This window comes from Ochotona princeps, chromosome 10 (genome assembly GCF_030435755.1).
Source record: "Ochotona princeps isolate mOchPri1 chromosome 10, mOchPri1.hap1, whole genome shotgun sequence".
Classification (NCBI taxonomy): Eukaryota; Metazoa; Chordata; class Mammalia; order Lagomorpha; family Ochotonidae; genus Ochotona; species Ochotona princeps.
The window spans coordinates 65,674,568-65,690,248 of record NC_080841.1 but is presented as its reverse complement, the minus strand read 5'-3'; the positions used below and the strand labels follow the sequence as shown (position 1 = coordinate 65,690,248).

Sequence of the window (15,681 nt, the reverse complement as noted above, 5' to 3'; positions counted from 1 at the left end):
TGAATACGAAAAACATAATGCTGTTCCTGATTTCCATTTTCAGGGTAAGAGAACTGAGTCCTAGAGGGGCTAAGAGAATGGCTTGGGAGTCCCAGAGCTATTTTCAGATAGAACTGGGATTCACAGCTAAGTGCTTTAACCATTCTCTCAGCTGTTATCTCCTCTTGCAGTTCCCTCAACGTTATGCTCAAAGTGGGGAGTGGGTCTTTTTTGTGTCCCACAGAGCAGACAGAAGAGTGCCCACTGTACAAAAGCATCTCGTTAGTGACTGCTGGCTTCATTAAAAAAATTAGTCACATCCAGCAGTGATGATCTTGGTGGAGGTCAACTCAGTCCTCAGTTTAGAATCTTTTCTCTTCCACAGTGAAGGAAATGTCATCAAGCACAGGGAAGAAAATCAGATTTTAGTGGCTTATGCGGTATGCATGCCCCCACATGCGATGATACAATTGACAATTGGACTGTTTTGTTTGAGAGCATTATATTGTATTTCTAAAGCAATTTTGTCTTTCAAACCATTTCATATTCTTTATCTTACTTGCCAAATGATATGGTGAAGAAGCATTTTCATTTCCACTTTACAAAAATGTTCAAGCAGGAAAGGTTAAGTGGCGTGTCTTTGTGGTACATCCAGGACAGAGTCCTTAGAGTTTTGCACCTGCTCCAATGTTCCTGCATTAGAGAATATTGGAGAGGTCCTGATAGGAACAATATGCTAGCCATCTGTTTTATTTTTTTCAGTTGATTGTTTGACATAAATATTTTTGGACATCAGAGAAAGATTTTTTTCTTCCAGTCTCACACTTTGCCTGTACAAGCAGAGTAAAATGTGTGTGACTCTTAACCCTAAACTCATTGTTTTACAACAATCATTTTCCAGTAGGTTATTACAATCTCATGTAAAATTTTGGTAATAGGGATGAATTAAAATATACAAATATCATTGGCTAGCAATGAGATATTTTCATGAAACTTCAGATTCATTTTTTCCCCCAACCTGGTGGAGAGATGGTTTTCTGGGTTGTCTTTATTGCCTATTTCCTTCTTTTTTTAAAATTATTAATTACATTGCATTATGTGACACTCTCATATGCACTGGGATTCCCCCCACCCCTCCCCAAACCCTTCCTCCCCATGGTGGATTCTCCACCTTACTGCATTACCACAGTTCAAAATTAGTTGAGATTCTTTCATTGCAAGCATATACCAAGCATAGAGTCCAGCATCTCATTGCCCAAATTCAATGGCTTGTTGGGGAGACCATCTCTGGTCTGAAGGTAGAGCCGGCCGAGCACCATCCCTATCAATTAAATCAGGGTCCTTCTTGTTGTCTAGAATGGCATTTCATCTCTGTGAGGATTTTAGGAGGGCGAATCTTGGCAGAACGAGGAACTTAATGACGTGATGGTTTATATGCTGGTGAGAAGGACTTAGAATCCACTTCTCTGTCCCCTTGGATTCTCCCTGTGACCCTTGAATCCTCCCTCTGACATCCTGGATCCATCCTGTGTCCCCCTGGATCCTCTCTGTGTCCTCCTAGATCCACCCTGTGTCCCCCTGGATCCTCCCTGTGTCCTCCTAGATCCACCCTGTATTCCGTGGATGCTCTCTGTGTCATCCTGCATCATCTCTGTCCCCCGGATCCTCCCTATGACCCCCTGCATCCTCCCTGTGTCATTCGGATCATCTCTGTCCCCCTGTGTCCCCTTCTGTGTCCCTCTGGCACCAAACTGCCCCCCTTTTCCCCTGTATAACATGTGTCCACTCGAACTGTGCCCTTGGTGTCCCTCCGTTCCCTCCCTCTGTGCCAGTGAGAGTATGGAGTCTACACTGGGACAGGAATTTAGACGCTGTCTTCCCATCAGAATCAGAAACTTTTGAGAACCGATTGCCTCTGAAGCCATCTCTACACCAGGTTTCCCTTATCCAAGTAGGCTCCATCTGCCTGCCTGGAGCCAGCGCTTGGTGGGGGCGCACTTGCTCAGTAGCAGGATCCCAGTCCTGGGCTCATGGAGAGTGCCGGGGAAGGAGGGCATGTCCTTGCGCATCAGCCCAATGGTACTGACTCAGCAACCTGTTCCACGTGGGTTCCAGCGTTTAGAAATGGTGTTGGAGTGCATTCTTTTGGGGAAATGACAATGGGGAAATGCCTAATAGGGGAGACAATGGCTTGTCCCTTTCCAGTTCTTTGCAGAGGCGGATTTCATTAGCTCTGATATGCCTCCATTGCCAACTACTTTCTCCTGGTAAGTACCTGCGTCACTGGGCTTTGTGCGTTCTATATTTGTCATGCCTTTGTGTGGAAGAGAGAATTGTTAGCTCCTGGGGTCAGGTAAACACCAACTTTCCGTATTTCGGGTATGGCATTTCCCAGAGAAGGAAGAGGCGTTTACCTTTGGTCATGACGATTCCTGCCAGTGCTTTGTGCCGGCCGTGCACCGATGTCAGGCCCACCGTCAGCTCGCGGAACTTCTGCGTCACCAGCTGGGATACCGAGTCAGCGAATTCCTGAAAGACACGAGCACAGACCTCTTTGACTTGGCTGAGCAGAAGCAGGGGTGGGGGACGGCTGGCTCATTGGCCCTACCCTCCTCACATCTCGACGTGGTTGTTTGGAGGTGCTTGTCACAGAGCAGCTCATTCCACCACGTGGACCACCCATACCATGGCATCGGGACAGTTTAGTTTTATATAGATTTGATAATGATTGGTTAAGCCTAGTATCACCCTCCACAAAGGCCCAGTCCAGGTCTGAGCAGGGGATTTCTGTGAAAATGGTGTTTACTTTCCTCCCTTCCCCAGCACTAAGAAAAGCAGGTTTGGAAGAATCTTCTGAGACGAACTTGTCTGGCTGTATCCTGAGAGGAGGCAGAAGGACTGTGTACATGCTGGACAACCGTCCACCACATTGTTCTGTCTCCCAGAGTCAATTTGTCCTAGGGCCTGTCCTCAGGCCCTAGCTCACGCTACGACCCCTGCTCTCGTTTTTTGGTGCATGAACCATCCCAGACACACACATACAAGCAGGTACACTCGTGTGCAGTTTCATACATGATGTATACACAGTGCACACACAGGTACAACCAGTGTGGTGTGTGCACGCACACATATGTGGACCTGCAAACATGTTCACAGGCACATGCGTAAGAACCACACAGGCACACCATGCAAATGTGCTTGTGTGCACACAGACACACGCCCATGTCATGATACTCCCTCTCCAACAACCTGGGCCACAGAAATTCTTAGCAGTCCTAGAAAAGCAGCACATTCACCATCACGAGGCAGACGTGGTCCAGAGCGGGGCTCTGTGACGATGCTTCCTCCAGCTTCTTTCGTGCCATGCCTGAAGCTTTGTCTTATCTTGAATTGCAGTCCTGTGGGTTTTCACTGGGAAAGCTTGGGTAGTGTGGCTATCACAGACCTTGGAAGAGGAAAACCTGGCTGCCAACCCAAGACTGCTACTGATGAGCTTGGGCGGGCCAATCCAAACCACTGAGACTCATTTCTTAATTTGTGAGGTGATCCTTTTCATCTCCATCTGATGGTATTTTTGTGAGAATTAAATGTACTCAGGCATCTCGCATGCTGAACTCAGTACCTCACTCTTGGTGACTGCTTGTAAATGATGCCTGTAACTGTTATTCTCATCATTACTATTATAGTTTTTCCCCAGTCACTGTAGGCATTGAACAAATCTTCACGTAGCAAAATCAAACCACTAATTTATCCATAAGGTGGGAAAGCAAATGCATTTGTTTTGATGGATTGGATTTTCATGTTTCTAGCAGATACGTTTTGATAGCATACAGGCATTGCTGCTGATGTAGACAGGTGCCAGATAAATAAAGATAAGAATGATAAATAAGAAGATTTAAAAAAATGAATGTCTAGGCAATAAAACATGTTCATGTGAAAAATCAGCCTGCTTCCTGGAAATAAAAAACGTGCCTCAATACCAGCTCAATGCCTTCACTCTGGTGTTTTTTTTTTTCCCCTATAAAGAAGTGAGAGAAGAGAGGACCTGACATTGCTTCTGTGAACACTGCTTCAGATTGGCGGTCCTGTAGCTGTTAGGGACTATTCTTGTTACTTTAAAAACCTCATAGTGAACTAATGTGGAGACTTCATACAGGATCAGCACTATGCTGGAATTCCCTTGTGTGGGTGTAATGACGGAGGCAGATGATAGGCAGCATATGTTTAAGAGCTGTTGTGTACCGGAGGTGGAAGGGGCCCCCCCGTCCTAGCATTGAAGCCAGGTTGCTTGGTGTAACATTGCCACAGAATCTTATAGACAAATTCTGGGGTGCTGGGGGGACTGCTTCTTGAGGCTGTCCTGTCATCTTATGTCCTGGAAATTGACATTCCCAGGAGGTAACCCTAGACAGTTGAACTGTTTCCTGGGGCTGCTGGAAAAAAGTAACCATAACTGAGGACCTTAAAACAACAGCTCTGGGGGCAATGGCATGGCAAACTAAGTCTCTGGCTATAGTGCCAGCATCCGATATGGGCACTGGTTTGTGTCCTGGTTGCTCTACTTCTGTTACAGCTCCCTACTAATGACCTGGGAAAGCAGTGGAAGATGACCCAAGTCCTTGGGACAATGTACCCACATGGGAGTCCTGGACGAAGCTCCTGGCTCCTGACTTTGGATCAGCTCAGCTCTGGCCATTATGACCATTGAGGGAGTGAACAAGTGCATGGAAGATTCTCTCTATCTCCTTATCTCTAACTTTGCCTAAAATAAAATACAATAAAATAAAATCTCTAAGTGGCAGAGCTTTGCTCCCCCTGGAGGCCTTAAGGAAGGATCCTTCCTGCTTTTCCCAGTTTCTGGAAGCTCGGGTTATTCTACCTCTGATCCAGCTCCCTACTGATGGGGAGAGATCAAGAGAAGATGGTCCAAGCTCTTGGGCTCTTCCCATCCATATTCCAAATCTGGAAGTAGCTTCTGGATCCAGCATTGGCTGTTGTGGCTTCCTGCAGAGTGAACTAGCAGAAAAAAATGTTTCTCTCTTTCTCTCTCTCCCTCCGCCCATTTCCCCTTTTCCCTCTGTCTCCTCTCTGTAACTCTGATTTCAAAATAAGTAAGTACATTAAACAAAAATAAAGATTCGTCTTTCAGATATGGTGACTGGTGATTGTCACAGTATCAGATGTGTCTTTTGCGGTAATTATAGAACCTGTTGCATCCTTTTGTTTACTCTTCCACACACTGTAAGCGTCCATGTCCTCCAGAACTATGAATGTGGTGAATTCTTATCAGTGTTGGAGGAGCCCAATCCTGAATTTGAGTAAGAAGAGGAGATGCTGACCACTCTTCCAGGGTCATGGATGAATGTTCTATAGAGACGAGAGCCTCTGTGACCTCCTTGGTCCTCCCTGCCTCCGGGAAGGATGCTGATGATGAAGATCAGTAATAAGTTGCCTGAGTCTGGGCCTGGCGCAGTAGCCTAATGGCTAAAGTCCTCACCTTGCCCACACCAGAATCCCATATGGGCTCTGGTTTATGTCCCGGCGACCTCACTTCCTATCTAGTTCCCTGCTTATGGTCTGGAAAAGCAGTTGAGGATGGCCCAAAACCTTGGGACCCTACACCTGTATGGGAGACCTGGAAGCTATTCTGGGCTACTGGCTTCAGATTGGCTCAGCTCTGGCCTTTGCAGCTGCTTGGGGAGTGAATCAATGGATGGAAGATCTTCCTCTCTGTCTTTCCTCCTCTCTGTATATCTGACTTTCCAATAAAAATAAAAACAAATCTTAAAAAAACCAATAAATTGCCCGAGTCATTTAAACAAGAATGTCTGTGAGTGGAGGTCACCTGATCTTACCTTTGCCCGCTCTAGAGCCGGGGTTGGGAAGAGACCCAAGGGCAGTCTAGCTTTTAGTGATCTCCCTTCCAAGGGCATGGAGGGTATGCTTTGAGTTTTGAAAAGATTGATTTCTGAACAGCATTTGCAAATGAGCAGCAGGGGCTGACACCAGGTTCCATGTGTAGAAGGTGGGACTGCAAGCTGTCAAGGCCACTGAGCATCACCCAAAGGGGAGTGGTGCAGGGGTGCAAAATGCATGGAACAGTCTTGGCTCTAGGAGCTGGAGAGCGATGTGTCTTGCCCCCTTTTAGACCCTGGGAAGCCCTGGGAAGTGGGGTGAGGGTGTGTACTCTGGCCCCTGTGTGCGGGACACCCATTCCTGGTGTTTCTGCAGGCTTGGACCTTGCATGGGCTCTGTATGGTTAGTGAGTCCCAGAAGGTCTGGGTCTGAAGCTGAGCTACCAATGAACCTCGAAGGAAGAGTAGTGTTCACTGCATTCCCCTGTGTAAACTTCTGTGTATCATGAATGAATTTTGTCTTCTTTCAAGCCAGCTCTGTAGCTCTTCAGTAAGGAGTAGAGAACTACTTAGAGTACTTTCTTTTAGAAATACCTTGAACTTAATTACGAGGGGCTACTTCCTCCAGTGCAGGTGGTTGTGGTGGCAAATTTCTATTTGGAACATGGATGTCTTAACCTTTGGCCTAAATGCCCTGTCCTGTTCCCTCTTTTTTACAACGCCACTTTCTAATATCTAAGAATGAAGAGATATTTCCAACATAGAAGGTATTGCTTCATTCCTTTGTGTACATCTGATAGGGTTCCTTAGGCCTTGCACACATGAGCAATAACGTGGAATACACAAATACCAACTTCTGTTTGGAATGCTAAAGACCTCTTTACTTCACAGAGATGGGAAAATATCCAGACAGTAAAAGTGGAGGTTTGCGTTGTGTATTCACTGTCCCATTTAATTCTAATGGGAAGGTACACATGCTGTCAAAACAGTATTACCAAAGTTTCAGAGCCAGGACAGGCATAGAGATATGACTTGAACCCCACAGATATAACTCAGACCCTCCATGCTGCACTGGTGACCAGATTTATTTCAAGAAAAGCAGGATTCTCTCACTAAGAATGGTCATGGACTTGACTCCCTCTGCGTGTGGATGGAAGCAGTCCGGATATAACAAATTATAATGATTTGTGCAACCACCATCCAGAGAAGGGCCAGCCTGCACATGGAGTCCTTGGGGTCATGTTCGGCCCATTAGTGCTCCCCTGATAGCCTCCAGGCTTATATCCCAGAATGCTCTGCGCCCATTATGAACTAATTAGTCCTGAGCTACAGCCATCCCCCAGTGGAGTCATTTGAGAAATGTTGAAGCAGAACCAATCACATTTGAGGGTTTGGATTTCAGCATTTTCACAGATGGAGGACTCCTCAACTCACATCACTTGAACGAGGTCTGCTCAGGCCAATGGGACTGCAGGTGGATTCTGCTGTTCCATCTTCTTCAAGAGGAACAGGGACTCTAGTTAGCAGAGCTGACCTCCCTAGACTTCCAGCCTCCATGAGGTCACAATACGTGCTGCTGAATGCTTGGTCCCAGCAAGGCCACCTCAAGATGATCAGTTACTGTTCCCTGCAGAGTAAAGAAATTTTGTCCCCCAGCACAGCTTATCATTCCCTGTCTCCACAAGCTGTTTCTCAGTCTAATTTGTCCCTCTCTGCCTCTGGTCTCAGACATGATCTTCATCCAGAAATGTTCCTTGCTTTCATGATTTTGGGGTCTTCTCTCACTTCCATACTTTGAAATCTGGTAGCATATGTGTAGGGATGAATATATATGTATTCATGTATGTATATATATAATATGTGTGCATGTATGTAACTTTTCTATTTATTTAGAAAGCCAGGAAAGGGATTCTTCATTCACTAATTCCTGAGGTGGCTACAATCATCAGTGCTAGGCCAGGTGGGAAGCCAGTAGCTAGAAACTTCTTCCAGGTCTCCCACATGGGTGGCAAGTGTCATGATACTTAGACTATCATCTGCTGCTTTCCCCAGGTCTTATCAAGGAACTGGATTGCAAACGGGAGCAGCCGGAACATGGACTGGTACACACATGACATGGTATCCCAAGAGGCAACTTAATCTGCTAGGCCACGATGCTGGGTGCTGTTTTCTCTTCCTTCCTTCCTTCCTTCCTTCCTTCCTTCCTTCCTTCCTTCCTTCCTTCCTTCCTTCCTTCCTTCCTCCCTCCCTCCCCCCCCTCCCTCCCTCCCTCCGTCTCTCCCTCCCTCCCTCTCTCTCTCTCTTTCTCTTTCTTCTTTCTTTCTTTCTTTCTTTCTTTCTTTCTTTCTTTCTTTCTTTCTTTCTTTCTTTCTTTCTTTCTTTCTTTCTTTCTTTCTTTCTTTCTTTCTTTTTCTTTGAAAGGGATCACAAGGGTGTGTGGGAGAGAGTGATAGGGATGATGGAGAGAGAAAATATCTTGCATCTGTTGCTTTACTGCCCAAATATCCACAACATCCAGATCTGGGCCAGGCTGAAAAAGTTAGGAACTCCATCTGGGTCCTCCACATGGGTGAGGGGCCCAAGCACTTGGACTGTCTTCTTCTGCTTTTCCAAGCATATTAACAGGGAGGGAATGGAAGTGGAGCAGCTGGGCTGTGAACTGCTTCCCATACGTGATGTCAGCATCTTAATTAGTGGCTTAACCCACTGTGCCATGACACTGGCCCCATCTGTGTTTTTACATGCATTAATTTTATTCCAGCGACACCAAAAGTCTTAAATAATTCTAGCATTGACTGTAGAGTTCCAAGTTCAGGTTCTCCATGAAATATCATCTAATTGGGTATAGATGAGACATATGATATGGTTCCCAGGCAAAATTCTTTCCTGATATGAGATACTGCCTATTTCCTAGGTATCTTGGTGACTGCAAATGACTGGAGCTGTTCTTTGAGAGTTGGAGAGAGGATGAATGGTATTTCTGGCTTTAGGTGTGGGTTCCAACTTGTTTCCCTCTCTGATGTTTTGATTTTTGCCCCCTCCTATCTTTTAACCTCTTGTTTCTCTCCACTCTTCCCTACTGAGCAGCGAACCCAGATTTTCAGATTAGAGACTCTGGAGGAACCAGAGTTCATCAGTTGTCCACTCCTTGTGCACTGTGTAGTTTTACTCATATTTAGCCCTTATCTGGGGGTAAGGAGCGTTAGAGGTTACAGCAACAGCAGGGTTTGTTCTGAGTGATAAAGAAAGAGAGGAATCCATCATAAGAAGGCTTATGAAGGTCCAATGTGATAGCCTAGTGGCTAAATCCCTGTCTTGCAAGTGCCAGGATCCTGTATAGGCACTGGTTCATGTCCTGGGTGCCTTACTTCCCATCCCACACTCTGCTTATGGTCTGTGAAAGCAGTAGAGGATGGCCCAAAGCCTTGGGATCCTGCATCTGCATGGGAGATCTGCAAGAAGCTTTTGGCTTCTGGTTTCAAAGCAGCTCAGCTCCAGCCATTGCAGCCACCTGGGGAGTGAACCAATGGACAGAAGATCTCCTTCTGTCTCTCCTTCTCTCTCTAAATCAACCTTTCCAATAAAAATAAATAAAATGTTTAAAAAAGAAGGCTAATACAACCTGGAAATCAAATGAAAGAAAAGCTAACAGTCCACGTAATCTTGTAACTTATTAATGACTCTGGCCTATAATAACTCATAATTAATTGGATACGAGCATGGATGTATTCCCAGAACAAGCTGGTCTTTATATGCTTTGACACTTAGGGTGGTTCATGGTGAGCTGACTAGACAGAGGGTTTGTGATCACCATGAGCTGACTTTCGGCTGACCTGACTTTTGGAGCCACGCGGAGATGGTCGAGCTGATCTGACACCATGCCATGCACGGGAATCATGAAGAACTGATCTGTGTGCGTGGTGCGACATGCATGGTGAGTTCAAATGAAGACTAAGCCACTTCAACCTTACATTTGAGCAGGAGCCTTCAGGCTTGAGTATGTGGACCACTGAGTGATCAGGAGGGGTCATGGCAGGGGTGGGGGGTGAATCTCCAGGCCTCAGGGATCATTATTGCTCTGCATCACTTAAGTATGAAATGGTCCTTCCAGGCATGTTTACCTTCCACGTGTTGTTGCTTTGTGGATTCTGTCGTGCAGTGAGAAACACAGAAAAAGCACACTAAGCTTATCTTCTGTGTGCCAGTTCACATTGGACCAGTGGAAAAGTGTGTGTTTTGGACCTGTATCTGAAAGTCTGTCTTCCTCTCAGGGAGAGCTGCCCTCAATGAAAGACAAAGTGAGAATTTGCTCAACATGGGCTCAGTTATGGCCAGAGTAACCCTGACAGGTGCACAGAAACCAGCAACCAAAGACCTCAGCATTCTCCCCTACAGATGCTCCCACTGCAGGCCACGGCCTCGGGGAAGACTTGGTGCTGCTTCCCGCAGGGTCCATGAGGAACATTCTTCATTTTCAACATCTCCTGTCCCATCATCCTTTCTTTCCTCCACCTTTCCTGTTGTTCCCCCTCCCCTTTCTTCTCCCTCTCTTCCTCATCCTATCATGCCTTCCTCTTTCTTTGATACGTCCTTGACCTTACGTTAAGCATCTTAACATTGCATACAAGTATGGATTTAGAAAAAAGAAAAGGCTTTATTTAAAATGCTTTAATAACAAACTAAAAAGGTCTTATTTTTCATTAGCTGCGTAAGATTTATCTCCTCGAGGAGTGCGTTATGGCAAAGAGGGTTAAGCCAGTGCTTGGGATGCCTGTATCCCCTGTTAGAGTGCTAGGGATCCAGTCCCACCACTATTTTCAATCCAGCTTCCTGCTATTGCATATCCTGAGAGGCAACAGATGATGGTTCAAATACCCGTGTTCCTGCCTCACATGTGGGAGACCCAGATGGAGTGTCTGACTCCCTACCGTGGTCTCACCTGTTGCTGCAGGCACTGGAAGAGTGAACTGGCAGTTGGAAGATCTCTTGCTCCTCTCTCTGTGATCCAAATAAATTGATCTAAATCAGCTTTAAAACATGCATCTCTTTTTCATTTAACCAATATGACTGTTCATGACTTCTATAGAGAAACTTGCTGATGGCTCAGATGTCAAGCACCTATGCTATCTTGTTATGGTTCACACCAGTAAGAATAGCTCCCCTCGCTAATGATCTCACTGTTCTTGGCAGCTAATCTCCAACTGTGAGAAGTGGGATGAGAATGGGTGGTCACAGTCATGACAGACATTTCCCCTCTCTGCATGTTTTAAGATCACCTTGGCTTTTGAATATGATTCAGAGGCCTGAAAGACTTTTATCCTTGGTCACATATACACATCTTTTATGCCAATCTCACTCTAAATATGTTTTTGAGGGAAAATTTTGTGGAATGCTTGTGTATTGATCTATGATTATCTAGGATTCTGACTTTGGTTATTTTAAAAGTTGAAGGAAGAGAAGTCATGAATACTCACTTCCATCAGAAGGAAGAACACCTGCTATGGGGACTTGCATCATCTCAATGCAGCGTTGTAGGAGATTTGAGAGAAGCTTCGTGATTCTGGAACCATCCAGCAAAGCTGAGTTTTTGGGCTTCTCTCTTTATTTTTGCAACAACGTATTTTCTCTGCCTCTGTTTTCCACACCACTGCATCTACGGCATCACAGCCATTTTATGTGATTGGGTTTTAATTAAGTTACATACGTGGCTACAGCTGTATGTAGTTTTTCATAGATGAATTTCTATCTTTAAATGACATTGTTGTTGATTATATGTAGTGTGAGAAGCCAGACAGAAACTTGAAACTCATATGGGGAGACATTCTTGTCTAATTTAACACTAGACATTTATAATGTTTTAATCACTTGGTATTTATTATACACAGGCATCTTTGGTTCCTGCAAATCCAACTAATCAGACATTGCAATAACTTGATTTTTGTCCCTACCTGGCACTTGGTTCACAGCAGAAGCAGCTGAAGTGCTCAAATACAAGTTTGCATCTGATTAATTTTGTCAATTTAAAACCCAGAGTGTGTTCATGAGATTGCTAGGTGCTCATTTGACTACAATGGTGGACTAAATGCCTTCAAATTTAACACCAAACCGCTTAACTGGAGTTGGATCTTGGGCATATAGCCCGAGTTATGGTGTATCATCATTTAAAAAAAATCACATTCGATGTTAATTCTAGATAGTACTGTATGACTTGGGGGGCCGAGATTCCTTGTTGTGTGTTATGGGCCATCTGTACCTTCCTTTGACAGCCTTTGACTCAAAGCCTGTATCTGAGGGTCTGCAGCAGTTATTCCAGTACTTGGAAAGATAGTTACTATTTCAATGTACTTGGAGCTTACAGCATAGAAGGTAGACAAATGAATCTACATTGCTTTGTTTTCAGATGCTCTTTTAAAAGGGCTCCCCACATATCAGAACCCTGGGTTTTCATTTTCCTCCCTCCACTCCTAAGCCACTTAGAGGTTGTTTCCTCTCTTGGTGTAGCTGTTACAGTGTCTTCCTTCTATGTATGTTATATGCAGGCCAAATACTTTATACTTTTTGTGGACAAGTGGTTACTATTTTTGTTGCAGATGCATTGATTTATAGCAATTGTAGCTAATGTCATTGAAAGCTTCCTGTTTGCCAGATACTCTTTAAGTGCTCTTAGTGTCTTTCTCAGTTAATCCTCACAAACTGCTTCATGGCTAAGGGACCGTTATTTCTGTTTTTATTAACAGGCATGTGAATGAGCCACACTTTATGTAAGTAGCTTATGATACATGTTATCCATGTGACTCATTGATGGATAAATTATGTTGTCAGATTATGATACGTGGATACTTCAGAAGGTTTATGGAATAGATAGTAGATACTTCAGAGGGTTTATGGAATAAGAGGTAAATTTTGGTGCAAAAATGTTTTGAAATTCATATGATAAGAAGCTTCAAAAGGTTCATGGAATTGTATATAACAAAAAACTATGTGTGGGCTTTAAAAATTTTGCAAGAGAATAATATTATTTTAAAAATATTTATTTTATTCACTTGAAAGGCAGAATGACAAATATTTTCTAAACAGCCACAGTATCCAGGGCTGAGCCAGTGCACAACCAGGAGACCTAGAATGCCAGTCTGGTCTCCCATGTATGTGGCAAGGACCCAAGCACATGAATTATCTTCTGCTGCCTTCCTTGGCACTTTAGAAGGGAACTGGATTGAAAGCAGAGTAGTTAGAATTCGAATTGGTATCCTGATATAGGATGTTGTAGTTGCACGCAGTGGCTTAACCCACTGTGCCAAAATGTCAGCCTCAGTGATTTTGAATTCCATTCTCTTCCATCTCTTCTCCATGTACTAAGTGACAAGTTCTCGGGGCGGGCTGGCCTTTGCTGCAATTGTGTAGCTATTTACAGAAAGGAGAGTCTACTCCTTGCAGAGGGTAGTCAAGAACAGCTACCAGAACACAGGATCTCTCTGGGATTTGAAGGAATGCTACAATAAGTAGGTGGGAAGTGCAGAAGCAGGTGCATCTGGGAGAAGTATACCATGAAGACATGCAGATGCAGAAAAGTCTATTTTGGGATACGGACAGTGAGCAGAGGAGTCCAGCTTGAGTAAGGATCTGTACAGTAGTAATGAGAATTCCAACATAAGAAACACCAGGTTAGAGTGTGGATTCTTGATCCTGGGCCAATGAGTTTCTCTATTACATCAATGAATATTTACTGAACAATTCTCAGGGTCAGAAACACTGCTAAGTGCCAGGGAAACATCAGCACACAAAACCAGCAGTCATCCTTCTCCCATAGAGCTCTGATGGCACTGGAGAGGCACAGTAAGCATCCTGTGTGAACGTTTGACCAGCAGCAGGACGACTGGGCTGTGGTCTGCAGCCTTGAGGGAGAGGCCACACACCATGGTGAGGTCGTTGCATTCACAGAGTCTGGCATTGAGGGGGCAGTCAACAGGGGGATCTGTAGTTCCTGGCTGGTTTTTGTTTTTAACCTTCCTAGGGCTAAGCTGAAATGTGAGGACAGTGGCAGGCCTGGAATTGTTAATTCATTGCATTCCTTGCTGCCCCAGAACTTGCTTCCCTGCTCCCACCTCAGCAGTGCCATGTCATTCCAATCAGAGGTGGCGTTGCTAGTGCCATATTATAGATGAGGAAACTAAGGTTTAGAGATATTTGCCAAACTTTTAAAGCAAGAATGTGTTTGAGGTAGAAATGACACCACTTTGTGTCCGGATTCTTATTTGTGGCAACCCACCTCCTTCTGTAGTTATAGACACTACAGCTCCTCTCAGGTGGATTCCTTAAAGTGCTCATGCTGTAAATGCTTTGCAATTAAAAACAGCCCATTTGTGTGATTCAGTCCCAGTCTTGAGTGGATGGCAGTGGAAGATAAGGCTCTGCAGGGACCCCCTTCCATGGCCTGATCCATCCCCAACACCAAGGGGACACACAGTGAGTCTTGGCAGTGGGGTCACTCCAGACAACCTTAGTAGAGAATCCAGGACAGGTGAGGGACTGAGGAGGGCTCAGGAGAGGCTAGCCCAGGGACAGGCGAGATAGCACTTTGTGATATGGGAGGATCTCCACAGGGAGACTCTAAAATCTACTCGGAAAAGCCCGAATAATCAACAGAAGAGTCATTCGCAGCATAAATTCTTTGTTAAATATGAAAAAGAGAGACATCCAGCTGTACTCATTATCGTTGGTGATTTAGCCATTTAGAAAATGCCTGTGAAATGGGGCCCTTGACAGCATAGGAGGGTTAATGTGCCTTCCACAGCCATTCACAACCTCCCAGGGAACAGTTGACTCCTTTCAGGGCTGCAGGGATGTTGGTGGTCGAGATCAGTGGGTGGATAGGGGCTCTGGAGAGTTCTGAGCTGATGCCCCAAGCCCTGCCCAGAGCCCAGATGACCTGAGGTCTTAAACGTCTAGTGTTTGGAGCTATTAATGCACAAATTGGCATGGGCTGGGCATGTTTGGAACAGAAACAGGCAGAGCAGACAGGATTTGGCTTCTCATTAAATGATAATGATAATCAGGTGCTTTTGGTTCCAAAGGTTAAGTAGGGAAGTTGCCCTGTATTTAATGATCTGTGTATTACTGTATTTAACAGAAAAAAAAAAATGAAATGCTATGATAGCTTCTGCCTTTTTTTTTTTTTGCCTGAATTTGTACTTTGGTTCTGATTGTCATGGCAAATGACCAGTATTATTCAAATCAGAAAAATAAACTTTAAATGGGAACACGGCAAGACCCAAACTTCATTCATTTCTAACACTAATATTTTGAATGGCATAAATAAATAAAATGTGTTCAAATTTGCAATAGCAGTCCTCAGGGTAAAATTGACATTCAGCCCAAGTGGAAGGGATATTAAAATCAATAGATTATAAAGGAGAAAGCCTTTGGTAAATATGTTCCTGTTGAAATCCCTGTCTTTGCGTTTATAATGCTGAAATATCAAAAAGGTTAGATTTGCATATGGGTGGGGCAAAGTAGAATCCGAGAACCAATACCAACATGCTCGCTTGAACTTTGTTTTGCAGAATTTGGGTGGTATGTCATGGTCTGGGTGTTGGAAAGAGGAGGCTTGGGGAGCCGGTAGCAGAGGGAGTGAGGGGTCAAGTGTCCACATGGAAGTGTCCACATCCTATGTGAAGAACAGAAGACCTGTGTCTGGCTCTAGAATAATCTGCTTCCTCCAGAACTGCAAACACATGAAATACATTGTTTGAAGAGTCACCCAGTCAGACAGAGAACATGGAAGCAATCTTCTCTGATTTCTGTTTTAATATTCCTCTGTTTCCATGTGTTGGCCATGAGGACTGTTTGC

The 15,681-nt window shown here is 44.6% G+C and overlaps 1 protein-coding gene across 1 annotated transcript in view; it reads right to left on the bottom strand.

The window, feature by feature from the left end:
* The window catches only part of ADARB2 (adenosine deaminase RNA specific B2 (inactive)), a 523,417-nt gene that overhangs the window by 82,951 nt on the left and 424,785 nt on the right, over positions 1-15,681 (bottom strand). Inside the window, exon 4 of the mRNA XM_004588466.2 lies at positions 2,394-2,508. Within this exon, the coding sequence (XP_004588523.2) occupies positions 2,394-2,508 (115 nt within the window). The remainder of the gene's footprint in view (positions 1-2,393; positions 2,509-15,681) is intronic.